This window comes from Leptosomus discolor, chromosome 1, assembly GCF_034619465.1.
Source record: "Leptosomus discolor isolate bLepDis1 chromosome 1, bLepDis1.hap2, whole genome shotgun sequence".
Taxonomy (NCBI): domain Eukaryota; kingdom Metazoa; phylum Chordata; class Aves; order Leptosomiformes; family Leptosomidae; genus Leptosomus; species Leptosomus discolor.
In genome coordinates this window covers 15,432,024-15,458,975 of record NC_141391.1, presented here as the reverse complement: position 1 = coordinate 15,458,975, position 26,952 = coordinate 15,432,024, and the positions used below count along the sequence as shown (strand labels likewise).

The 26,952-nt window shown below is 38.6% G+C and overlaps 1 protein-coding gene across 3 annotated transcripts in view; it reads right to left on the bottom strand.

Annotated features, from left to right (window-relative positions):
- Nucleotides 1-26,952, bottom strand: part of YAP1 (Yes1 associated transcriptional regulator) — a 92,759-nt gene that overhangs the window by 38,190 nt on the left and 27,617 nt on the right. For all 3 annotated transcript variants that reach the window (XM_086481753.1, XM_086481755.1, XM_086481756.1), the window contains exon 3: nt 3,536-3,651. In XM_086481753.1, coding sequence (XP_086337879.1) covers nt 3,536-3,651 — 116 coding nt within the window. The remainder of the gene's footprint in view (nt 1-3,535; nt 3,652-26,952) is intronic.

Sequence of the window (26,952 nt, the reverse complement as noted above, 5' to 3'; positions counted from 1 at the left end):
TTTCTTCCCATTTTCCCTGAGCTCCACTTATCCTTTTTATCCAGAGAAGACAACAGCTTCATGTTAAATATGTAGAAAGCAGCTTCCCCAGTTCTGTTCTCTCTCTCTCTACCTGTTCAGTTTGTTTTCCTGATCTTAATTCTAGATAATGGCTAGAATTCTAATTCTGGCTAAAAGGCTAAAGCTTCTAATGGCTTTCAATATAGCTCCTAAAAATCTCTCTTGCATTTTACCACAACAACTTTACTCACAAGCTCCTATGGCAATCTGTAATTAAATATACTGAAACTCAGACAGTAATTTCTGATTAAGGGCTACAATTAATGAGCGCTATACAAGGATGAAGCATACAGAAAGGAAAACAACCTCCCTTGTGACATTTAGGACATTTTTTTGCAAGTCAGTGACCTCCAGCTGTCACAATACTTACATTTGGTTTTTCCCAATATCCTTCATGAAAGGCTCTCAAAGCACTAGGGCAAGTTTCATTGCCAGCAGTATTTCATAACAGGAAACTTCTGTCTTAAAGGTCTCAACTTTATTTCCCAGTTCTTGAAGATGAGTATCCAAATTTGAACATTAAGTAGTCTTATATTTATGATGTTAGCACTCTGATCTAAGTTCCACTGTGCTGAAGTGGTACATAGTTACTTGACTTTTCCATTTCTCTCCAAGATTCTTTACAAGGCCACCAAGGAAGTTGGTTACTAAATAAGTTACCATGAACTCAGCAATAAAAAGCAACAGAACCAGATATAAGAGACTTCAGTAAAAACAAATATACAGTCATAATTTAAAGTTGGTACATAATGATTTGTCAAATCAGGTATCAGAAACAAAATCATATCCAATAAATGCAGGCTCAGTATTATTTAATGCAAACCAGACTTTTGTCAAATGCAAGTAAGTTAAGGGTAAGCAGGTGCATCCAAGGAGACAGTTCCAAGTCATACTACCTTAACTGCTTTAAGTTAAAAAAAAAAAAAAGCAACGCCATGCAAACATGTAACTCAATATACACCGAAGTTCTGATTTCTTCAGACACTTTATCAAATTCAGAGCACTGGGGGAAAAAAACTTCACAAGATCACAGAATCACAGAATGTTAGGGGTTGGAAGGGACCGCAAAATACCATCTAGTCCAACCCCCCTGCAAGAGCAGGACCACCTAGAGCAGAGCACACAGGAACACGTCCAGGAAGGAGACCCCACAACCTCTCTGAGCAGCCTGTTCCAGTGCTCTGTCACCCTCACAGGAAAAAAAGTTTTTCCTTATGTTAATGTGGAACTTCCTATGCTCCAGCTTGCACCCGTTGCCCCTTGTCCTGTCATTGGACATCACAGAGAAGAGCCTGGCTCCATCCTCCTGACACTCGCCCTTTACTCTTTTATAAACATTGATGAGGTCACCCCTCAGTCTCCTCTTCTCCAAGCTCAAGAGACCCAGCTCCCTCAGCCTTTCATCATAAGGGAGATGTTCTACCCCCTTAACCATCTTTGTGGCTCTGCGCTGGACTCTTCCAAGCAGTTCCCTGCCCTTCTTGAACTGAGGGTCCCAGAACTGGACACTCTATTCCAGATGTGGTCTCATCAGGGCAGAGTAGAGGGGGAGGAGAAAGAAAAGGATATTTTATTTTAAGTTCATGTTCAATACAGTATGATCTGTGAAATTAAAAATAAATGTTCAATGAACTTGTACTCAATGAAGTCACAAGACAATCCACTTAAATGTCTCAAATCTTTATTGCATAAGCAACAGTATCTATGCAGGATCACTTGCTCATACACTTATATCAGTCAGTGACATAAAAATTCTTGGTTTTCTTAAAACAATCCTCATGTACTGATTGCTAGATTCTCTTTTAGATTTTTACCCCTTACAACTAAACAGTTTATTTTCTTGCTAAGGACTCTTTTTTCTTTATAACTACATAAAGTGACTGCTACTTCACTATCAAAATTTTTTTCCCGTTAATTCTTGGCATATCAGAAGGTTTGAGGAGTTATCTTAACACACAGAATTTGTATCAATATTCAAACAGCAAGCATCTAGTTCTAGCACAAATAAGATAAGCCAAAAGGTAAGAGAGACCAAAGGAATTGTTTCCTTTCTCCCACTGGAATAGGCTGCCCAGGGAGGTGGTTGAGTCACCACCCCTTAATGTGTTTAAAGGTCGTTTAGATGTGGTGCTTGGAGATATGGTTTAGGGGTGTGCTTGGTAGAGTAGGGTTGATGGTTGGACTCAATCATCTCAAAGGTCTTTTCCAACTTGAATGATTCTATGCGTCTATGATTATCTATGCTTCAAAAGTGCCCCTGCAAAAACATGTCACCTCTATTGTTTCCGGTTTCCTGGGATATACTTACAGCAAAAATAATCACAGATATTATATTTTCACATCAGAGCCTGAAGATCTTAATTGCTCCGAACAATGACTTCCTGAATTTGAACAGGGCTCTCATTTGTTTCAGGGTAATCCAACCTCTTGGCCTAGCCAGCAAAAAGTTTGATTAGCTCCCCCTCTAATACTCAGTCATGAACAGCACAGTTTGGTCATGCCTGTTAATCTTTTGGTATTGTCTGCAGCATATGAATCGCAGCATGAAACAAAGCTGTCTAAACGGACAACAAAAAGCAGCACTAGAGAATAACCTTTGTGAAATACGGGAACAGACATACACAAAATACAATCACACTGTGAGAAAAGAAATAAAACATGAACCTCAGTGACAGACAGAAGGTGACAAAGCATAGGGAAGAGCACAGCAGTCAATCTAGCATGGCACCAAATTTATCTACTTGTTCCCTGTATCATCAGATGCATCTGAAAACATACGGCAGATCCCATAGCAGGAACAAGCATGCTTTACTGCTGTCTAGTGACAGCCTCCCCAGACTAGCTGAAAAACAATTCGATATTGCAGGAAAAGATACCGGATTTCCTCAGCTAGCAGAATAATCATCATGATACAGGATTTTGGAAATGATAGGAAAACAAAAAGGAAAACCAAAATGTCTTTGCTTCTAAACAAGATTTTCCAGGTCTTTGCTTCATTCATTTAGGGAAGACAGGAAAAATGAGATGTTCCTAACAATTACAGGAAATGGAAATGAATGCGAGTATACCAAGTCTAGTAAGTGAGCAAGGGAAGGCAGAAGAACACCGCAGAAGCACAACAGCTTTAATGTAAATTTAGTGGAAATTCTGGTCTTCATCAATTTAACAGCATTTTCAGTCAGAAGAAATTAGCCAAAAATTCTGCGTCTTTAAATGTTTGAATCATCCATTTGAGATATGAAAACACAAACCAAAGAACTACAGGATACTTCCTGTTGACATTATAAATATTACACAAATTCTCTTACCTCAAGTATCAGCCCCTTGCTTGATTCACCAGGCATCAACAAATTTAGAGTTTAAAACCAGGATAACTAGGACAACTGTGAGATTTGGACTCCCTCCTCCCTGAATTAAAATCACTAGTGGTATCTTCATTTGTATGGTCTTTTTCATAAACACAAATTTCGCTTACCTGATGCAGAGTTCATGATGTTCTGCTGCACGGAAGGACTGGTGGGAGCTGTAACGTTCATCTGGGAAAGCATGGCCTTCCTAGGATCTTGCCATGTTGTTGTTTGATCAATGTGACTAAGACAAAACAAAGCGAGAGTTAGGACAGTCACGCATTCACAAGAATGACCTGCTAGTACAGAAAGTTTAACAACAAAAGGTTAAGCCTGCCAACAACAGCCACATTCAAAACCAAGCAAGTTTTGGATTCTTTCCAAGCATCATGGTATGTCAGATTCTCAGGCCCTTACTCTGGCCACCACCACTTTCCCAACAAACAGCTGTAGCGATCAGACCTACAGCAACGGTGAGATAAGGCTTAACAGGAATACCACCATCTAGACTGTTGTACCGTAACTAGATTTTGTACCCCTGAACTAAACATTCTCTTCCTTTTCTCGTTGATTAGTTACTTTGTCAGTTTTAAATGTGACTTAGGGTCTTTCAAGCCAAGCCAGTTACATCTGGAATCTCAAGCACAGTACAGCAACTTGGTACGATGAGTTCATATTCAGTGCCTAGGGAGTTGTAACGAACTGGCTAGTGAGTCATCACTAGTCTTCCTAACCTTTCTGTGCACAGATCACATCCTCAGATTATTTGATGGACTACTGCCCACACCACTGACAACTGAACAATCTCTCCATGGTAATTTAAGTAACCAGTCATACTTGAGCAGTAATATGCAAGTGATGTGCAGCTGTCTGTCAACTTCAGGTGAAAAGATGAGGAGAGCTGGACTGCCAAGTAACCCAACTAGCCCTCTGCAGAACCTAATTAGAGAACCTTGGGAGCTTAGTTTTATCTGTTTTGAAAAAATGGAAAGTACATTCAGCACTGTCATTCACTAAAGTATTCAACAAAAATACAAAAGGGTAGTGAATGATAACTTCACATTTTGAGCATGTGATTAGCATGTTTTGCTAATTAATAACAAATGCAGGCTTTTCGTAACATTCAACAACGTTATCTTGATGCCATTAACCAACACTGCTCCAAGAAGTACACTGTGGACAAAAATAAAACTACTGATACACACTGAGTCTTGACAACAAAGTTTGTTATCGATTAATTTAGAACTGGCCAAAACTCATATTCAAACAGTTTAGAATCCAATGCATCATTAACTTGGTACCATTCCTTCCTTACATTGATAATTCTTAAAGTTACTTTTTTCTGGATTACATGGAATGCCCATTTTCACTTACTTCAGCAAAACCACAACATTTAAATCTGCAATATAAATTCTGTTGGTGATCTAAATCCAAAACTAGGCACTCTAACTCATACCTCTGTCTTGCACCCATGTCTTGCATTGGTTTGTACGTGTCTTGGTGCATCAATGTGCATTTGTACTGAACTATCAATCAGGCTGTAAATTTTCCATCTTTTTGTTGGGATTAATAATTGTGCAGCAACTGTTGCTAATTCACAGTTTCTCTTATTTTAAAGCATATTCAAGTTTAGGAGCTGGTACTGTATTATTTTAGACATTCTAAAGGGATAAATAATTCAGATTTGTCACCTCAACGTGAGCATCTTTGTGGACACAGACATCTGACCTTGTCACCCTGCTCTTGACCAATGAGAAAGGAACCTACATAAACACTGTTCGTATAGAATTCATTTGATCAATTTAAGGAATGCACTGAAGGTGAATTTTCTCCTTCAAGAAGAGAGCCTAAGTCAATTAGGTCAAATACAGGGACATTAGAAGAGATGAATCCTAAACTCCATTTATGCATTTGCATGACCACAACATCCAAGAGCTCTGGTCATAAAGACCTCACTGTAGGTCAAACTCGACAAACAAACGAGAATATTTTCTTTCTGCCTTAAGCAACTAATTGCTATCCCTAGAAACTCCAATTAATAAAAATGTGCACTGCTGAATTATTAAAACATTTTAACATGTTCTTTGATGTTCAAGAAGTTGGTATTTTCCCCCAAAACCCTACATTTTGTAACTACTTCATCATTTCAAACAAGTGAGAATGAATAGATACAAATTGAGAAGATCATGAAATAGGGCAGTAGTCACCAATTTATTTATGTAGAATTATTTATCACATTCTAATCATTGAAAGGACTTTCTGTCACAAGGTAGAAGGTATCATAAAGCATCTTTTAAAGTTTTAAGTATATTTTACCCTCTCTAAACATGTACACGAACAATTCCAGGTCAGAGTTACAGACACACTGTAGCAGCATCACAAAATAAGCGGGAATCTTACTTGTACAAAAATATAATAGTAAACAAAGCTCTACTTTGTCTGCATGTGGCAATGACTGCCCAGTTTTCCCTTGTGTACAAGAAACCCCCACGTTACTACAGCGTTAATTAAAATGGTGTTGCTGCCATGTTAGTTTCCACAATACAGCTCATTTAACACAAGTACTACTAAGCACACTGCGTCTTTGGTTGCATATGTTTTCCAATATTCAACTCCACTAAGAAATATGCCACATGAAGCAAGATGATTTTATTTCCTTTTTAGCATATTTATTTATAAAACAGGCACAACATGGTAAAGACTGCCCGATCTACACTGGACTACACATAGACCTTCATACTGGAGAACATTTTTTCACTTTTCTGCTGGTCAATTTTGCAAAGCAACGAAAGCAGGTAAAGATAATACAGATGTAAAAACACTGCACAGTAATGCTTCACAGACCGTGTGTTTAAATTACAGTACCAGTATGTGCTACTCCTCCCCTCTATTTCTGATTTGTTATATTTGCTGAACTCACTTCTGGGAACAGTGGAAACAAGGAAAACACCACTGCACCCATGCTAACACATTCATTTATTTCCATTGAACTCCTAGAAAAATCCATGTAACTTCATGAACTTCATGTTCCTATTTTATAGCCTTCGTTTTTACATGCTATTTGATTGTAGAGTAAGGAACAGAAGAAAGTTCTCACTGCATTACAGAACCATTTTTGCAGTTAACTGTAGAAACACAATTGAATGAAACAACATTCCACCAGTTCTTCCAGACATATCTGAATGTGGGATAGATGAACAGACTATGGAGGAAGCAATTTTAAAAGTACCTCCAATTTTCATAGAATCATAAGGTTGGAAAAGACCTTCAAGATCATCAAGTCCAACCATCAACCACTATGCCCACTAAAACATGTCCTGAAGTGCCACATCTACACATTTTTTGAACACCTCAATACAAGAAGGACATGACCTGTTGGAGCAGGTCCAGAGGAGGGCCACAAAAATGATCAGGGGGCTGGAGCACCTCCCCTATGAAGATAGGCTGAGAGTTGGAGTTGTTCAGCCTGGAGAAGAGAAGGCTCCAGGGAGACCTTATATCGGCCTTCCAGTACCTAAGGGGGGGCCTAGAAGAAAGCTGGGGAGGGACTGTTTACAAGGGCACATAGCGATAGGACGAGGGGCAATGGTTTTAAACTAGAAATGGGTAGATTCAAATTGGATATTAGGAAGAAGTTCTTTACCATAAAGGTGGTAAAGCACTGGAACAGTTTGCCCAGAGACGTGGTAGAGGCCCTGTCCCTGGAGACGTTCAAGATCAGGCTTGATGGGGCTCTGGGCAACCTGGTCTAGCTAAAGATGTACCTGCTCACTGCAGGGGGGTTGGACTAGATGACCTTTGGGGGTCCCTTCCAGCTCAATGTATTCCATGATTCTATGGTGACTCCACCACTTTCCTGGGCAGCCTGTTCCAATACTTGACCACTCTTTTGGCAAAGAAATTCTTCCTGATGTCCAATCTAAACCTCCCCTGGTGCAATCTGAGGCCGTTTCCTCTCATCCTGTCACTTGTTACTTGGTAGAAGAGACCAACATCCACCTCACTACACACCCACGACTTCTTTCAGGTAGTTGGAGAGAGCGATAAGGTCCCCCCTCAGCCTCTTCCCTTTGAGCACAAGGACACCATTATGGATGCCTCAAGACTACTTAAGCATACCACACAAATTATAGTTAATGTTCATATGAAGTTAACATGGATAGATATTCTAGGCAACAGCAGCTTCCAACTTTTCCCTATCTGACTATCACTTGAGAAAAGTCAGCATGTTCCTTACTTGACCAATTAAACTCCAACCAGTAGTCAGCTTAAGAGTAAAGAGCCACAGAAGAAAAGTCTCAAAGTAAGCAAGCTGATTACATTAAAATCGTATTAACCATAAGGCTGGTTCAATAAGGCAACACTTTGTCTCCTCCCACTAAGCTCTGTGCCTCCTGACCCACCTATCCATCTCCCCCACACCTTCCCTCAACACCTTTCTCTTCAACCTCCATCAAACCACAGTCATTACATGTGTCTTACCTGCTCCATATCCCGAGAAACCACTCAAAACAAAACACATCACAACAGATCAGTTCTTTTCCATGACTTCCAAATTATGCTCATCAACTTATAGCAGGCAAACCTCTACTTACATGGATGAAATGGTTAAATAAATCCTAATTCCAGGAAGGAATACAGGTCTTCACTTTGTTCAATATCTGCAGCATGTGCACCAGGGTAACTTACTATAAACACTATGTATTTCTCATTATCAGGTTAAGTGTGGAAACATGACATTCTCCACAAGTAAAGATCTTTCCTTCTGTTTTGAATATCAGTGCAGGAAAGGTCTAAATGGACGTAACAAGGACTCTGACTTCAACATCAAATATCTTTTCTTGCACTAAACAGATTTTTTCCATAGTAGGTGCATGAAAACTGCCCCAATCCTTACACTCGGTATCTTCTACTTTACATGAACTGAACCATATCTTGATAAAGCACTACTGTCAACTTCTATTTTTAAAAAAAAAAAAATTAGCAAATTACATCAAACCAATGAAACCTATAAATCAGCCAGTAGAGTGTTATTAAACTTAAATTCTACCTATTCATGAACTGGAATCACAGCTCTGTACTGTGTGCACAGAATGAAATGAGTAAATATTCTTGGAATAAAAATCAACATCTCTAATACAATCAAGGAATGCAAGACATTTTAGTTCATAGAGTAAATTCTCAAATCCAACATCTAGCTATCTGACACTATCTATTACTGTTCATTTATGTCTAGGTGAAGCAAATCAGACAAATGTTGTATAAACTAAGGAAATAACTTCATTTTGGCGAAGAAAGAGTGTACCATAAATGTGGGTCTATGGTAACAGGTCTTAGAAAAACAAAGCTAAAACATGCAGAGGACACTAAACATTTGTTAGCAAACATGTCAATTCTGGTATCAAGAGTGAGTGTTCCAAGCCACACCAGCGCCCCCCCCCCCCAAGAAAGGCACTTAGAAAGTGCTACGCGCTATGAAGAGAATCAGGCTGCCTCTCCCTACCCATCCCCAGCTTTCACAGTCATATACTAATTATTTACATATCCACAAGAACAACTTTAAAGACAACTGTTCTTATTTTGTGCACACAAAGCATTTCTGCAGTTACTAAGAACTGGAATTTCTAATTGAAATAAATCTTTACTAGTATTAAACACTATCACATGCCTGAAGATTTGTCAGATTCAATTTCTAACCTAATTTTAAAGTGTTCCCAGTTTGGGTTGTGTTTGGGGTTTTTTTTGTTGGGGTTTGGAGGAGGGAGGGGGTGGGGGCAGGTTGGGTGTGGTTTTTTGTTTGGTTGTTGGTTGGTTTTGCAGGTTTTTTTAAAGTACAACCAAAAAGAAGCAGGAGATCCAGAAACAACAAAAAATCATATTTGTTACTTTTTAGTGATAATAACCTTTAGATGCTAATAGACTAATAAAATAAAACCATTCCTAAAACCAGAGAACTGATCTGCCTTTGCACGAAGAGCGATACACCTTCACATTTGTACTCCAATTGTTGCACTGAAGAGACATGAACTGTATTATTAAAAGTCATGTCAGAAATTAACAAACACACAAAGGAAACTCAAAAAGTTACTTCAATCCTTTGAGAAAGTCTTACCTAAGAGACCTTCAGTTTTGATATTCCATAGTATTTACTGCAACTACAGTGTCCCTGTTGGCAGGTACACTTTTCAAGGGTTGGCTGAGACTCCATTTGTATAACAGAATCCTCAGTCATTACAAAACCACGACTCTTTCTTCCTCTTTTTTTTGCCGTTATTAGCATAAAGTCACCTTATATATAGTGCACATCTGCTACATCATTTGCAGTGAGAACATTCCTTTCATAAGAAAGGATCTTCTCAGAAAAGATATTAACACAAGCAGGTTGCAAATTCCCAGATTATTTTACTAAAATGTGTAATAGAAATGCACCATTAGGAGGAAAAGCAAAAGATAGTGAACAGATATTTCAATATTAGGTACCAGATGAACATACTACATGAAATTTCTGCAACAGCAAAAAAAAATGATGAAGAAGTCTGAGCTACACACAAAAGAAGACAAACAAGGCAGAATAAATCACCCGTGGCTTCTTTCCATTTGGACATTATTCTTCATAAAAGGACATTTCAAAAAAAGTCACAAACATTCAGAAAAACAAGTTGTTCTTCAGTATAAAACGATCACCACAAAAGACTACACGAGCATCTCTCAAAGTAATGCCCCTGTTTTGCAATGCAGACAAGACTTACATTTCATGTATGTGAAAAAATTATTTCCAGTCTCTAGCGAAGCTGAGAGGACTAACTTGGATTTTGGTTTCCAGATTTTCGGTACTGCTTTAGGAATTCACTGGAAATTCTATTTTATTAAAAAACAACACACATGCACACACCACTGACCACATCATGACAGATCTACCAAAACTGTCAACTCTGCATTGTGTACTTTTTGTATTGACGATGGACAGGAAAGTCTCTTGTGTAACCCAAGCAAGTGCACAAATGAAGTTAAACCTAATTATTTTCTAAACTTGGTGTGAAATTAACTTTTCATTATATCCCAAATGCGAACTGCTCCATTGACAAGTGTCACCTACAACTGTTTCACCTTAAATGACTGAGCTACAGATTCTACTCTTTCAATATTTTTTCCTTTGTCTTTCTAAATAGCTGGTTTCCTCAATCCACATAATGCATGACTTTCAGAAAGGTTTTCCCTTTTAACTTCTTTTCATCTAAGAACTTTAAAGATCCGAGGAAACATGACCAGAGTAAGCGTCGCCTCATAAACGCCATTTCTGAATTAAAGCTATCACCAGTACATTTTAGTACACTGGGACTTGATGTATACACTGAAAGTCAGTTTTCCTGGTGGCGCCATGAGAAACTAAGTATTTCTGCTCTTAAAACTACCATAAATTGGCTCAAAAATAAAAAGTCAACTTCAAACTAATCCCTTTGCCAAATCTTATACAAATTTGTCCTGTGCATTAAGCAGTGTAGGCTACCTGCAAGATACCCACCAGGATATCTACTTCCGCAGAGGCATAACCTCTACAGAAGAATCACAAATGAGGTGGTCTGACTGTAGGGCAGCTGTGAAAGTGACAGTATCTACTAATTCAAGAACAGAGCTAGATGCAAATTCCTAAGAAGGGTGGCATAGCTAGAAGGCTAACATCAGTCTGACGTGACAGATGGGCTAGGGGACCCCACAGGTGATTTTTCCACAGTTCAGTTTAGAAATGGGATGAAAAAAAAAAGTTTAGATTAGAAAGCACCTCAGCATGAACAGCTCTGATTACCACTCTCAAACTGGAGTGTAGCATGCAGAGATTTCTGGGTTATGGCTCATTATGCTCTTAGGATATTACACACAATGGAGCGGATTCAGGTTTGCCTGAGGGTAGAAGCTGTGACATTGTTTACCCACCCTTTTTTCCACCCTATTCAGGGGATTTCAAGAATTGGAAAAGATTAAAAATACGAAACTAAGTCTTCAGTTATATGGGCCATTTTTAATTAGGTGTGGCTAACAAATGAAGTACACTTCTTTGCAAATGGTGTACCAAAGTTACAGATTTATACCTTAAGTAGCATTAATACATTGTTTGAGATGACACAAATTTCAATTCCAAGCAGCAACAGTAAAGAGAAACGACTGAAGGGGAAATGAGACAGCTCTGTTAGCTATTACCTCTACCAATTCAGTCCTCCATAAACACTCCCCTAAATTTGCACCATTATTAAACAAGGACACACACTTAAAAGTGGCCTAAGATCCTTTAAGGACTTTCCAGCTGTCTTTATAAATAACAAATCCAACAAAAGGAAAAGCTGTTGATCACAAAGCAATGAAAATCTCATCTCCTGAGAGATGATATTCCACCCACTGCTTGGGAAAGCACTGTGTTTCCACATTTTAGCTTTCAATATTTCCTTAGGTTTCAGGATTATTGCAGACTAGGATATATAAAAGCACACAGCAGTAAAATTCATAACTTCTTAATCTGTTTCCCAAAAAGGTCAGAAAAAAAGCCGCTAAAATTCATAACACGGTTTGTCTCTTAAGGACATTAACATCTCCAGGCATGGCCTAATTGCCCCAAAGAAACAGAAACATAGGTGAAATTTTCTGAATATTGATGCAATACAAATGGCTGTATTTTTGAATTTTCCATATTCTTTCTTCTGCTTGACAGGTCTTTACACATTAACTAAACAAAACTTGTGTTGGACTATTCCATCTATACTACAGATGGTGTCCTCACCAAACCATAGCACAGGCATACGATAATAGAGAGCATACTGGTGATACGCCAATAGACAGCTCTATCGTACTCTCAGCTTGCGAAAGCATACCTTAAAATCAACATGCAATTGTTCAGTGTGCAATCACGTGTTGTGCCACAACTATGATCCCATTAACTTTGCAACAGAACCCCAGCAAAATGTATGAAAACGGTGGGCATGAACATCCTGTTGTCTGGGTGGGAAGAGAGCCTGTCAGAGCACCAACCCCTTACTCAAACTATGAAATAAGAACCATATATGCTAGCCCACATAATTAGTCTTAGGCAGCAGAAATTCATTCAGCAAATCAATGGTTTGAATATGAACTAGAACAATGCAGTAAGGGGAGCTTAAATAAATGCCTTAAATGTCTCTGACCAAAGTCCAATTGGTGCAGAAGTAGATTTTGCACACCGTCACTAAGAGTCAGGCAAGTTCTTCTACAAATCCCTCTGGAATCTATTCCTAAAGTGGTTGCAACTTGCAAGATGCTAAGAGCTACCAGAAATTCCTGAGAGCATGGCCTATAAAGCTGTGCGCACCAATTCAAAACAGAGTTTTTAGAGATACACAAAACGGTACTTTCACGATATACATGACAGCCTTCATTAGCATTGGCCTGCATGCAGACAGGGCACAACACGTACACCAAGGACGTAATACTAACCTTACTGTTCTGATTATAAACATCTCGCTGATCTGAAGTCGCAGAACAGAACTGCCCTTCTTAGGAAAGCACTGACAGGAAGGTCCTCACTTCAATGTATAACACCAAAATGGACGGTGGGCAGTAGGCAGTCTAACCATACGTGCATGACTAATAGAAGAGAAGGCATGATATGGTCTTCAAAGGTTTACTGAGGTAGCACCTCTTTTATTATCGTGTACTCTTGAAACAACTGCCATTTGTCAAAGCAAAAATGGAAGCAATAACATGCTTATTTTTGCATTTATCATTCCTTTTCCTCCCGTCCCTCCTCCTGCCCTGCACTCAAGGACCTCATCTAGAAATATGGGGCTAGTATCACAATGCTTAGAAGTATTTTAAATGGACTCTGAAAAATATGCTTCTCTGATTCCTCTGCGGATTTTCCAAATAAAACAAGATTACTTTCTGAGTTTCAGGGGAAAAAAAAAGGAGTATGAGGGTATTTTCATTTCCAGGCCTCTTTCCATTACTTTGAAAACTCTAAGAAACAGCAGTATTACAGAGGCGTCTTAAGAAGATAAGTCCTTGCCCTTGCAGTCCTTGTAGCAGTTCAATCCTTTCCAAAACTCCACAAGGGAGTAAATGCTGTGATCACATTCTGTATCACCAGATCTATCTAATTTTAAACTTACCCTCTAATCCCACAGCAGAAAGCAGAAAAAGAGGCTATATTTAAAGAACACCCCCACCTTCTCTCCACCCATCCCCGAAGTTAAGAAGTTTGCTTCCTGTGGATAAGTCACTCACATCTTTCTCTCCTTAGGTCTAAATGAAAGAGATAAAGATATATCACCAAGGAAAGCAAATCTAAGGAAGGACTGTCTCTGGTGCTATTTCAAGTGAAAGTACTGGATTCATTTAACTTTACAGATACTCCCCTACACCCTTGCTTAGCAAGTGCGGAGAAGACCTTCTCAAGATGCAACCAATTCTGTCTTCTGTAATACTAAAGACAAGATTACACAAGTGCTAGCTTTTATGGGAAGGCAGACTATTTTCAGAAGTGATGGGCCATACAGTCCTTTATCACTTTCTTGTCATTTTATCTCTGAGATTCCATCTCATTTCTCTCTCCCTAGTTAGCTCTTAAAAGGAAACAAAGAAAGCAAGTGGGAAATCAACTGCCTCTTTTGCACGAACAGGAGCCAGGCAATTTTATGCCCCTTTCTGTATACCCTGGTTTTGGTTGCCTGAAGGTTTTCAAGTCAGAGGCTTGCCTAAGCATGCTGCAATAAAAGCTGCAATAGCCAGCTGCCTTAGTATCTAAAGGGGGTTCCTAGCAATCCTGTTGAATAACCCTGAGGCTAACCACCACCAAGGAAAACAAAATATTAAGATAAAAAGATTCTTTAGGTTGTTTCCTTATTGCTCTAAGTAGGAAGTCTCAGAGGGCAGTTCAAACTGGTTGCTTGAGTGTTCAGGCAACGATCACTCCCAGATGGCCCTGACAGGATGAGCTGACTCTGAGAAACCATTAGGAAGGACCCACTGGAAAGGAATGCATAGCGCTCTGCTACAAGGCTAATCTATGTTTCTTGCCATTAAAATCATTAATACTGAGAATTATTTTTAATGAACACTTCAGAACTGACACTTCATACCTTAAATCGATCAGTTGTTTATATGTTCTCAGTTTTAGTCATATAAATAGCTGTATGGACTATCTTTTCCCTCATCTTAAACGCAGCCTAGCAAAAATACAACTCCTATTTCCTTTCTCTATGCTTACATGATTTTTTTATGTTTTCCTTTATTTTTTTTTTCTTTTTCACTTCCACTTCCAATATTACAGGGTTTTTTTCATCCCTTTTTGACTCCTCCTTATGACCATGTCTCAGGGAGACCTTTTAACTTTTACAATTCAGATGAACACTACGTGCTGCTGAGCTTGAAGGCCACTATTCTTGTCCTTGAAGACTCTGCAGATTGCCACGTAAAACAAAGAAAAAAAATCTTCCAACAGCAAGTCACTGCCTGAGTCAGACTTGTAAGCTACCTGCTCAGTCAACTCTAGGCAATCTTGCACACCCTGTGTTTTGCCAGCAGATTATTTTTTTTCATCCCCCACGCTTCAAGCCCCTGGAGACAGATTTCCCAAGCTGCAATGCACCAGAAGTAATAGATTTCTCGGCACCCAGATACAACACATTGTCTAAAGGCTACGCTTTGAAAAGTTATTTTTATTTACCCATTTAACCTAGACTAGCAAAGACAATACAGAGTAAAAGCATGAGAAGAAATTAAGCTACTTAGATTATACCATTTAAAATGATAGCTAAAATAATTAAATGTCTAGTATACTTAAATATAAAAGCTATTATATTCATTTTTAAAAGTGACCTAAGATGTTTTCAACCTGAGGATTTTCGAGTACCAGGTTCTATGTTTCTCTTCACCAAAGAGTTTAAAGAGCATCAGTTTAAAAAGTATTTCAGAAGTCCACTATTAAATAAATAATGAAAAGTAAAGCTAATTTTGAACTTAAATTTCATTGTAAATTTCAGAAGCTATCAAATGGAAATTTTAATTTCTATTTTGTTTTATTATGAAGAATTTGGGGGAGTAACAGAGAAACTTTGACAGTAAAATCATCATCAGCAAAACAAACTCTACCTTCTTTCTAGAAACACAAAATAAAGACCCATGCATTCTTTAGAAGAGGTCTCAAGTTTTAATTTATTCCATTAAATCAACATAATAAATACCAATAACTCAGCTTTTATGTATTTGATCTGCTTTCTGGGTACCTTTCAGTACAGAGGGAATTAAAAAATGTTAATATAAATTATTAACAGTTCTCAAAGTACAAGTTTCATTTAGAGACATGTAACGGTTTAGTCTTTGCCAAAATTAGCAACTACCACGTTTTATCAATAAACATAGTGACGTACTTATTTAGAAAGTGTTCAACCCTACTGTTAGATGAAAAACAGATCACAAAAAAAATCACAGATCTCCAACTTTCACTAAATTTCAGCAGGAGATTTATAACAGGAGCTGAAGTTCTCAATAAATACTAAATAACTTAAAATTATCACCTTAACTTAGTATAAGTTAATTCCAAATTTAGAATCCCTGCAGTCTTCATCTACTAGTTATAAAAATCAGCATTCAGCCATTGGGGTGGGGGGTGCTGCTGCAGTGGGAGAAGGGGGAAGAACATATTTACTTATTGGCATGCATTCTTAAAAACATGTACTCATAAAATCTACGTCTAGCATTTAAAATCATGCTAGACCTCTCTAATACAATAAAGATATTAACACATCCTACCCACATAAGAGATCAGAATAGAGGTCACACCACAATTTAACTGTGTGCCCTTTTTAATGGCCAAGAACATCATTATAACCAAGCACAGTTGCTCCCCACTTTCTAACAGTCCCGCTTAGAGACTTCCCCAACTCAAACTTTATGCTTGAACAGTATGGGGCTTATTTTCCTTTCAGGAAGTGAGGCCAGTTCTTAACACAAGAACTCCCTCCCTTACAGTGTTTGCTGGACGTTAGTCAGCACTTCCCTGTGACCCATCCCTTTCCTCCACTCCTTTTCAGTTCCAAATGCTGCCATTATCAACTTCCAGCTTTTCCGTTTTTTGCTTGCAAAATTCACAAATTGTTTTAGAAATTGCCTTGATGGTGAAGAAGCTTTTTTCAGCCACCATTAAGTCACTCTGAACTGCTGGACAAACCTGAGTTTCTTAAGCCACTTCTCTAAGATAGGCTTTCTATAGCCAAAAGCCTTCTTATCACCACCCTACAGGACTACTTGTGCCCACCAACCAGGTGGCCAAAATTGTTATAAACCCTTCAGTTCAAACAAAATTGTTAGTACAAGCTCAGAAGGTTGTTTAGGTTTGTCTGTTTCCTTGGCTTTAACTCATTCAGAAGCTAGCATATAAAATTCCGGAGACAAAACATCTATTTGTTTCATAAAGTGTGCTTGGAAGATACACTGCTACTGATCTCCGAAGTACCACTACATACTATCACATATCAGGAAGTTCAGCAGCTGAGTAATAGGACACAACTGTTCTGAATTTTAAGCAGTAAATTAGAGAACACAGTTAATGGAACAATATTCATCCCAATTCCATGTCAACTTCTCACAAAGCAAGCCTTTACATAGGCTACCCCACACACACCTGCCAGGACAAGCTGCGAGAACTGCAAATAAACACGGTTACAACATGGATCCATCACAGGGACTCACTGTCACTGCAAATTTCAGAATATACCCACTCTTGCCCTTTAAACTCAGTAATCTAGATTGTACTCTTCAGATCAGATGTAAACCAGCACCTGCAGGCAAAAAAAGAAGCATATATAGAGAGGAGAATGAGACCCCCAATATATTTAATTAATATTCCTTCACAGTCATCCACAATCACCCTGCTAAAACCTACCACTGAGCTAATATAATCCCTTCGGTCTGCCCTGCTCCAGTAATTTTCAACAGTCTCGTAAAACGTCTGATCTGTATTTAGTGATCTAGTGCTTCTACTCACCACATACTGAAAGCTTTTTAAAACAGACATCATTTTTTTTCACATCAATTTTGTATTCAGAATTATGGAAGAAGGAAACAAACCACTCTGCTCTTCAGCTCCCAATTTCCTAGTTTTTTACTGAGAGGCTTGAATAAGCCAAAGAAGTAAACATTCACTTGGCTAATGCTTTCTGAGCTGTGGTTTAACACTTCATAGTTCCAGGTACTTACCTAGCAACTTGCTTCCAGAATTTATCACTCCAAGTTCAGTAGCAAACATGCACTGTTTAGTGTTATCTTTAAAATTTATTCTGCAATCAGTTTATATCACTACACAGGTCATAATTTCAAACTTTATCTCAAAACCTTTTAAAAGTAAACTGTACATTAAAAAGAAATAAATCTATTTCTAGATACCATGACTCTAGCTCTATAAATTGGCACATTACACCTTCTAGTTACTCTTCTCTGATACCTTGTAATCCTTTAAATATATTTTCAGAAATCTATTTAGTCAGAAAATTCTTACAAAATATTTATGTTCAGATCAGAACTGGAAAGGACTGTTACAGATCTGACAATGTCATGTTCTTTACAAGAAACCTACTTGCATTTTCAGGTATATCAAGAAGAACAAAATGTAGCAGCATAACAAGGGGAAAGAATATGCTGCAGGAGACAGACAAAATATCCAGTATGAAATGGAGAAAGTGGACAAGGCCCTGGAGCTAAGTGGCTCTATTTCAGAGTCCCCATTTCGTTGCGCTCCATTTCTCCTCATCTCCGACTTGACTACTTATATTCCGAGCTCTTCAGGATGGCAGTCGTACTCGACTAACTAAACGGCCCTTGACTGCAGTAGCCCTGTAACCACCCACTCTACTACAGGGAACAGCAGCTTGGACAGTGAGCATCATCCAACCAGCCAAATCCCACCTTCTGTGCTGGAGCATGCACAGAGCTGGCTGGAAGCTGCTGCTGCCAGCACTGCTTCCACAGGAGAGAGGAGCAGGAGGGCCTGGAGGCACACTCCTCCTGCTCACAGAGCGGGCTGGGAACTGCTCTTTGATGATTTTGTCAATGCAACCAACAGGTGAGGCAGTAGGCAGATGTTGGATTTTCCCCTTAAATACAGTAACTGCAGTGAGACCGTATCACACCATCAGTACACACACAACAAACGAATCTGCTGACAGACTCATTCTGCTACAAGTTACTTAGAAGTTCACTGGTGGTGAGGGACTTCAACCAAATCAATTCCTGGACATCTTCATCAGATGCTAAAGTATGTTATCTGAAAATCACTGTATATGTTGGAGTAACAGATGTCCTGCAGGCGAAAGCTGCTGAAGAACAGTTTGCACACACAAAAAAAATCATGTCCATGGAAAATTAATTTGCATCCTGTCCAGAACTATGCAAGGATCTAATAAACTGTTTAATTCCTGAAAACCTGTAGCTATTTTGTGAGACAATTTAACTAATTTAAATTTCTGCACTTTCATAAAATCAAAGGGCACTACACTCCAAAACAACACAGATCTGAAAACACCTGGCTCCAAAACTGTGGAGCTGATTATTTATTTTCAGCCATGTAATAAAAAAAAAAAAAAAAAAAAAATCACTGTGACCCACTTTAGCACAGTACTCGGGGTGATTAATTAGGGAGTGGCAAAGGAAAGCATGAAACATCTAAAGAAAGAGAATAGTGGAAGTCTAAAAAAAGGAGGATGACTTGCAGAGGAATCTGTCAATCTGGTAATATCAACATCTGCTAAGGAGCCAAGCTTCATGAAGAGAAGCTGAAGTAGCCAAGGAAGGAGGTTGAAATCTGCAAGCTTTCAAACCACAGGACGAATTCTTGCTGAGAATGAAAGAACTGTTGAGTTCACTGCACAGAAATATATTGGTCTGGGAGGTTAAACTGGGAGGCAGACTCTCACTAGAATGGAAGGAAGTACTGAATAAAATCATTACGAACCCTCTCCTACTCTCAGGCAGAGGAAGAATACAGAGCACTTCAGCTCAGGCTGAAGTAGTAACTCAATTTGTTGAGCAGAAAACTATCACAGAGGAGGAATGCAACATCTCAGAGAGACTAGGAACTGTAACAGAGACTAGCAACTGTAAAAGAAGGATACAGCTGCATTTGAAGATCAGCAGCTGAAGAACAGTAAAAAGAACATAATGAAGGAGAAGCTAAAAGCTGATACAAAATTCTCCCAATGTAAGAACAGATTTTGTTTTTAAATCTGTATACAAGTCAAAGCAAAACCACTGTTCCTTCTATTAAGCATCTGAAATGCATTGTAGGCATCAACTGAGAAACAGAAAAATATCATCAAAACCTGCAAAGCAATTAAGTTTTACAATAACAAAAATATATACCAGTGGCATACAAGAAACGTCCACTTCTCAATGCTAGAAATATTCTTTAATGTGTCGGGCGATTCCTTCTTCTCTTCTGAAAATCTTGCCCCCCAAAAATAATACAGAAAAAGTTTCCTGACACTCGCATTGCAAATTACTAGATGAAACACTTTCACTTCACCATAACTGATAACAACCAAGATTCTCCCTTAGTTTTGAACAGAACGATTCCCTAAAACTACGCAACAAATATCCCAAGACCCTACAGAAAAGTGCATGTATTTGTGTAAGGTGGTACCCCTGTTCTCAGCAGAGAAAAGCCAGCACTGACTTAGCAGTTTTGTGCACAAAGCTGCCCATTTGCTCCTTGCTCTCCTTGTTTTTGCTTTGCTGATCAAAGGAGTTGCCAAGTTTTTTCTTTACCATTACAAGGCAGGAAAAATGGCTCTCCTCGGAGAGGCCCCTTGTGAAGGTCACAAAGGTTAGCTCCACAAGCCCTGGAGTCTGCTCTGATGCAGGAGTGATTGGCTGGCTTCCCTGCAGTTACCCTGCATTTCCCCTCCTTCACAATAGTGCACTGGTTATGGAAACTAAATATGAAAGAACGTGGTGGGGGAGGAAAGAATTTCTATGGAGACACAGTCAAAAACACTCATATGTTCTACTTGTTTGAAAACCTACCATTCTCACACATTTGATTTCTTTCTAGAAAACAAAATTAAAATTTCAGCATGCACTCCTCCCTTACAAAAATCTGAAAGGGGGGCGAGGGGGGGGGGGGGGTGGAAAGACCGTTTGCTTTTTCTTAGAATACAAACAAATGCATGCTGGTCTGCCCTGGTCTGGAAAAAGTTATTTCTTAAGACACTTACTTGCCTCATCCCTGGGCTTAATCAACTGGAACCCACAGGTCACACCCCCTTAATGAAGACTGAAATATAGCCAACTAATTATGAATCGGATTTGTAGCAACTTCCAGCTTGTGAGCAGTACCACATCAGAGATGTTTCTAAAATCTTACTGAATATATGCGAGTTTGTTTATAGGCATGAGATGCCAATTACTTTTAGGTCCTAAAGTTAAGTAATGAAGATATCTTGGAACACCCAGTAACAGAATTGTTACATTTCAGATGGTTAAATACACTCCCTATTTTCAAATTCAAACCTACCAATCCACAGGCAGCCACAACTATTCAGGTTTTTCTTAAATATAAAAAATTTAACCTGTAGCAGATATACTGACAGCTCTAGCAACTTCAAAGCACCTCCTTCTAAGAAACAGATTCAAAGTTGGTCTAAATAGGGGAAAGTAGCATCAATTTTGTATGTGGAAGGAGCAGCTTTTTGAGGCTTCATATTTTGGGGGAGACAATTTCCTATCACTTTACAAACTTTGATTCTCAGCATTGCTCAAAAAACTTTCTTGCCACCCTGGAAGTCAAGCCAGGCTCCTTCCTCTCTGTATAACTGTAGGTGTCAAGTTCTGCCTCCAATGCCATCACCCCTATGTTTGGACAGGCGAAGCCAATTAAAACTCAGCCATCAGCATGTCTAATGCTGAACCCACCCCTGCAGCTGTTTTGAGTTCATTGTTACCAGGAGTCAAAAGTACTTCCAGAAGTAGTCAAGTTGTACAGCCTCACTAACCAGGTATTTCAATCTGTTTAAGTTCTCTCAAGATTTAACAATATCCAGTAACAGAGAGGCTCACATTACAACTTTTTCTTCCAAGGAGGAATCAAGAGGCTTCCTCTTCCTACCCAGTCACCTCTGTTCACAAAATACCAATGAAAACAAACTCTCTGTATTGGGAGACACCAATAAATGACTGACTATGCCAGAATCCTAAGGAAACTAAACTGAAAACAACGAAATACATCATTAGAGGAGTATCACAGTTCATATAAAAGCACAGAAATCTAAGTGGGATATTGACCCACTTACTTTCATCTATTCACCTGTAAAAATGTATGACAAAAAGTATGGACACCTCAAGCGGTCTCCCGAACTGCTTCATCTCCAAGTCCAGATTCAAATGCAGAATAATCAGGAGAACAGGGAGGAAACCCGTGCAATAGCCGTATCATAACAAAAAGCAAAATAAATATATATGAAAGACATGCACCTGATCATCATTAATATTTACTGGAGAAAGCTGGCTGGACGCGTTCCTGTGTGACCTACTCTTGGTGGTCCTGCTCTAGCAGGGGGGTTGGACTACATGATCTTTCGAGGTCCCTTCCAATCCCTAACATTCTGTGATTCTGTGAATGTGCTGGCCAGAAGCAGACAGGGTCACCAGATTACCTGAAACATTTACAATGACATCAGATCACTTATCTTTCAAACTAAAACTGAAGAATTGAGTAGAGAGTCAGTAACACATGCTATTTTGCTAGCAGGCACATCTTTGACCATCTTGGTATGGGACAAAAATTCTTATCCTTCTGGCTGATGTTGCTATGTAGGCAAAAAGTCTCCTATGGTATACGCTGTGCCAAGATCAAGGCACTTCTGGCTCTGCCTTTGCTACCCAGATGATACAAGTACAAGGCAAAAAACTCCCTTTTGTCGTCACCTACTGAATCCACACTAGGGGGCTCTGCTGATGTAATCACATTTTCTGAGAAGTACTTCATGACCACATTAACTCACTCCTACCTAAGGAATTAAATTCAGTATCTGGAAAAGGTGAAGCAACATCACCTTACTGCAGCTCCTGTGTTCTTACAGATACTACAGCTAAGAGCAAGGAAAAAAACCAAACCAAACAAAAAAAAAATCCAAGAGTATCAAAAGCAACAGAAGACACTAATAAATGAACAAAACCCCCTCCATAAGTAGCAAGACCAAGACCCCACCCAAACCTGTAACATGGGAGTAGGCTAAAGTTTAGGACTATGGTTTTGTAAGTTTTTATGTTAAAGGTTCAGATTGCTGTAATTCTTTAACGATGACACAACTGGGCCAAGGAACAGACACAGTGTAACCAGCCTCTTCTTTCTGCTGTATGTAATGCAGGAGGAACTTCCAAGACAGCTTCGGAAAGCAGCGCCCCCCCCCCCCCCCCCCCGCCTTATAAAAGGCATTTTAAGAAAATGCTGAGTAATTCCCTGATACAAGACTCAAGCAATACAAGAATCTCTCAAGCGAATACCAAGTGCCCATCAATCCTGAAACTGTACAAAAGAAAGCTGTCCAGAGCTACTGCCTTTTTTTTGAGCAAGTTAAAATGACAGGAAAATTACTAAAAACAGCCTAGACACTGATCTTTCTCAAAATTTTAATTAAAAAGTTTTGTGTATGGCAAGAGGCTTAAACATTTTATTGGATCCCTCACTGTCTTTTAGTTTTATGACTTACGATGTAACCACAGGTCAATAAGATCATAATTTCTAAATTAACAAAAAAATTACATAAATTGATCACATGGAACATGAAAGGAGAAGAGTAAGGACAAAAACAAGGATGCAGATCAAAATCAGCTAGTTTCACACTTTGTATTCAGCAATATGGACGGCTCAAACCATCAAATATCACACCTGACCTCCAAAGTTAGGTGTTTAGCTTAAACTATGGCAGGCTTTATTTTATGTATTAAGCCTATAAACTCCAGTAAATCTAGCATTATGTTGTTCACAAGTGGCCAGCATTTCTTGGAAATGTCAATTCTGACATCATATAAAAGTGCAACCCCTGAAATTTTTACACCAGAACTGAATTCAAAGCAATCTCACTGCAATTCAGTTGCTCACATCAGACAACCTCATGTAAGCCCATGGAAGTAAACCTGACAACTAAAAACAAAACTGCAAAATGCTTTGTTCCCAATGTTTTCAAGTTATATGATAATACAGAGGTTTTCCAATAGGAAGTGGAAGCAGGACAAAGAACCCAACAAAAACACACATGACAAAATGCTTGTTACAAGATAGCTTAGACCAGTGGTCTCCAAACTTTTTTGGCCACAAACCCTATCAATAAAAAATTTTTGAGTATGCACCCCTAATATATGTATATTTATAAAATATGTACATGTACTATAAATTATGTACATTATAAACTATAGACAAAAATAGGAAGTAAAAAAGGATGAGCTAAAGATGAACTAAACACTAATTTATTAACAGTACTAAATACATTTTCTTCCCACACCCCAGTAGACTGCCATGCACACCACTTGGGATGCACACATTGCACGCTGGAGACCACTGGCTTAAACTGTCTGTAAGGTGAACGTCATCCTTCTGAAATGCACTCAATTTCAGAACTTGGAATATGATTTCCCCTAAAGCAGACAAAAAAACAACTGAATTGTTTTTAAAATAAATTATGCTGGTTGACCACACTGCTCTTACATGTTTGCTGTACAACTATTGGAAAGGCTAGTGAGAGCTATACTTTAAGTCAAGGCTAAAAACATATTTTGTTTCTAACAGACTTTTATTTTTAACAGGGATCATATTTGTTACATTCCACCAAAAATTGCTAAGACTTCTAGAGGTATAGCGAAGACATAAGGCAAAGTAGCATTTAAGACTGCAAAATATTATTTTACAAGAGATTACATAGTTTCATCTTTCCAACTGGGAAATCCGTTTAGGCACATTACGAATGCTACCCAAAATTAGTTGCTTCACACTGAAAGCTACTGGAATTTCTGTTGCCTTTCTATTTTCATAAACACAAAGAGAAATCTGACCTGGAGTTCATGCTGAAGGAGATCAAGTCCTAATAATTCTCCACCAAATATAAAGGATTCGGACAAGGGGTGAAGGGGGGGGGGGGAAAGGTTTTTATAAAACAAAGCCAAGTCCAAACGCAGAAGACAAAACAAAAATCACAGCCAGCAACGAAGCCAGACCTGACATAAAAGGCACAAGCTACTACAAAGACACGGTTTCCCCCATTCACTGCTTGCTGCAGAGAAGGAATCCTTTAGCTTGCCACAATTTTAATATCAACTCACATCTGAAAGGTGACCAGCTAGTCATTGATCACCTTTTGGAAACTACTGCCTCAGAGGAGCTGACTTTAGCTTAAAGGATGCTCTATGAAGAAAATAGAACCATGACAATCTATACAGGTATTTATTTCTTCTAAATGTTAATACTTCTTGCTACATCAAACAATTAGGTGTTCAGAATGTATTTGACGTAATGAGAAGTGGAAGAGGTTGGAGATTCAGAACTACTCTTAAGAATCTTTGAGTCACTGGGACACAAGGTTCCATCCCTACATATGGATAAACAGAAAAGAAAACCACATGGCCCAGGAAACCAAAAAGAGAGACAACACTTAATTCAGCCTTCTTTTGATCCAACACTTCCCAAGCACATAGTAGTAGCACCCCAACACAGTCATCAGAAAGACTCATATTCTTCATCAGTACAGTTGACTCAAAAAAGCCTGGTAAACTGGCAGGGGAAATTATGGCCCACTTACTAAGCCTACATTTGTTATGTGAGAGTGCTATTTATAATGTCACATGCTGGAACTTGTTCCCAAGCTAGCTAAACCTACATGCTTAATTGACTCAATAGACAATGCTGCATTGTCAAGACTAATCTTTTCCTACAGGCTACAGTTTCTAAACCATGAAAGCTTTTATACATTTTAATTTTCTTAGCAGTTTCAAAATCAAATAACATCAAAATACACACACACATATATATACACACAGAGTATGTATTTGGGTATCTACTATATTGACTACCACTAAAATTCACATATCCATATGCAAATTGAGTCATCAGAAAGTCCAAGCATTTTAAAGAATGCAGGAGCCAGCAGGTTCTTTAAGTTCCTATTTCAGACATCCAAGATGGCAGGGACTAAGGAAGAAAAAAGCCTAGAAACAGGTTCATGTCACAAATATACACTATGTGATACACAGAGCAGCAGCTCTCACATCACACCAGATTTTGACTGAGCCACCTTATGAAGTATTTGTTTCAAGTTACTTCCCAAGAGCAATGTTTTTAGAAGAAAGAAATCAATTTCTAATCAGTTTGAAGTCTGAGAACTTGTCAATTAAGAACTAATTTAAACAGATTACCCTGAATGCTGCAGACCGACTGGACTGCCAACTCCTGCAGACTACTTTTTATTCATATCAATGAAAAATGCTTTCAGGCAAAAAAAAACCCCACATGGAGGGAAAAAAAGTTAAGATTTCAGAAGATAGGAAGTATTGCACAGTAAAGAAGTTTCATGAAGCAGTTTAACAGTGAAATGGAACTTATGTTTTTCAACATTTGTATACTAACTAGCAAAATAACTGCTGAATTTCAGGAATTGAAGTGATTCAATTGCTATTTATTTAAAACCAGCAAACTAGTTCAATCTCTTCTACAACCAGCTCCAGAAAGCTGAAGATCAATACCTTAGGATCCACCAACAATTTATTTTTTTTTAATATTCCTCCTGCCTCCTCCACAATTGATGAAAAGAAACACCTTAGAGAACAATACTATTAAATCTCACAATCTCTTGAGCAGCTTTAGGAAAAAATAACAAATAAAGAAGAAAAAATAATCAAACTTTGCCTTCTCAAACTATTGCCAGATGTAAGCAACTAGCAGAACTGAAGTCTTTGTAATACTGCCAAGCAACTCTGATAGGGGCACTTGAGTTCTTTAAGAAGCTGAAAGTCAATTGTGACCAGCCAGCCTAAACGCCTATAAACCACACAACTAAATACACCAAACAGTTACCAAAACCACAGACACTGAAAGTCAAGCTAAACATCACAGACAACCATGTATGAATGTACATATATTTTTCTGTACGGACTGGCTGTTTCAGAAGTTTACATTTCAAGTTTTTGTAGTTAAAATAATGAAGATTGTATGTGAATTCACTCTTCTTGTTTCTGGTATCTCAACAACAAAAACAGTCTTCCCCTTTTAAATGGCAATGCCTCACTGTAAGGGCAGCCTTCAAAAGGATGTATTCAAGTACATGCAACATTTCTTGAATGCAGCAGTCATGAGTGACATTGCTGAGCATGTTACATCCAGCACACTGCTGATAAAACCTGTTTCAGATAGTCTGCCATATCTCGTGCTTCATTAACTCAAGCTGAAAACAACCTTCTAAAACAAAGGAGGGTTAAATTCACAGCCACCATGTTTTTCCTCTGTAATTCACCTCCAGCCATCAGGTTTATACTGTAGGAGGAT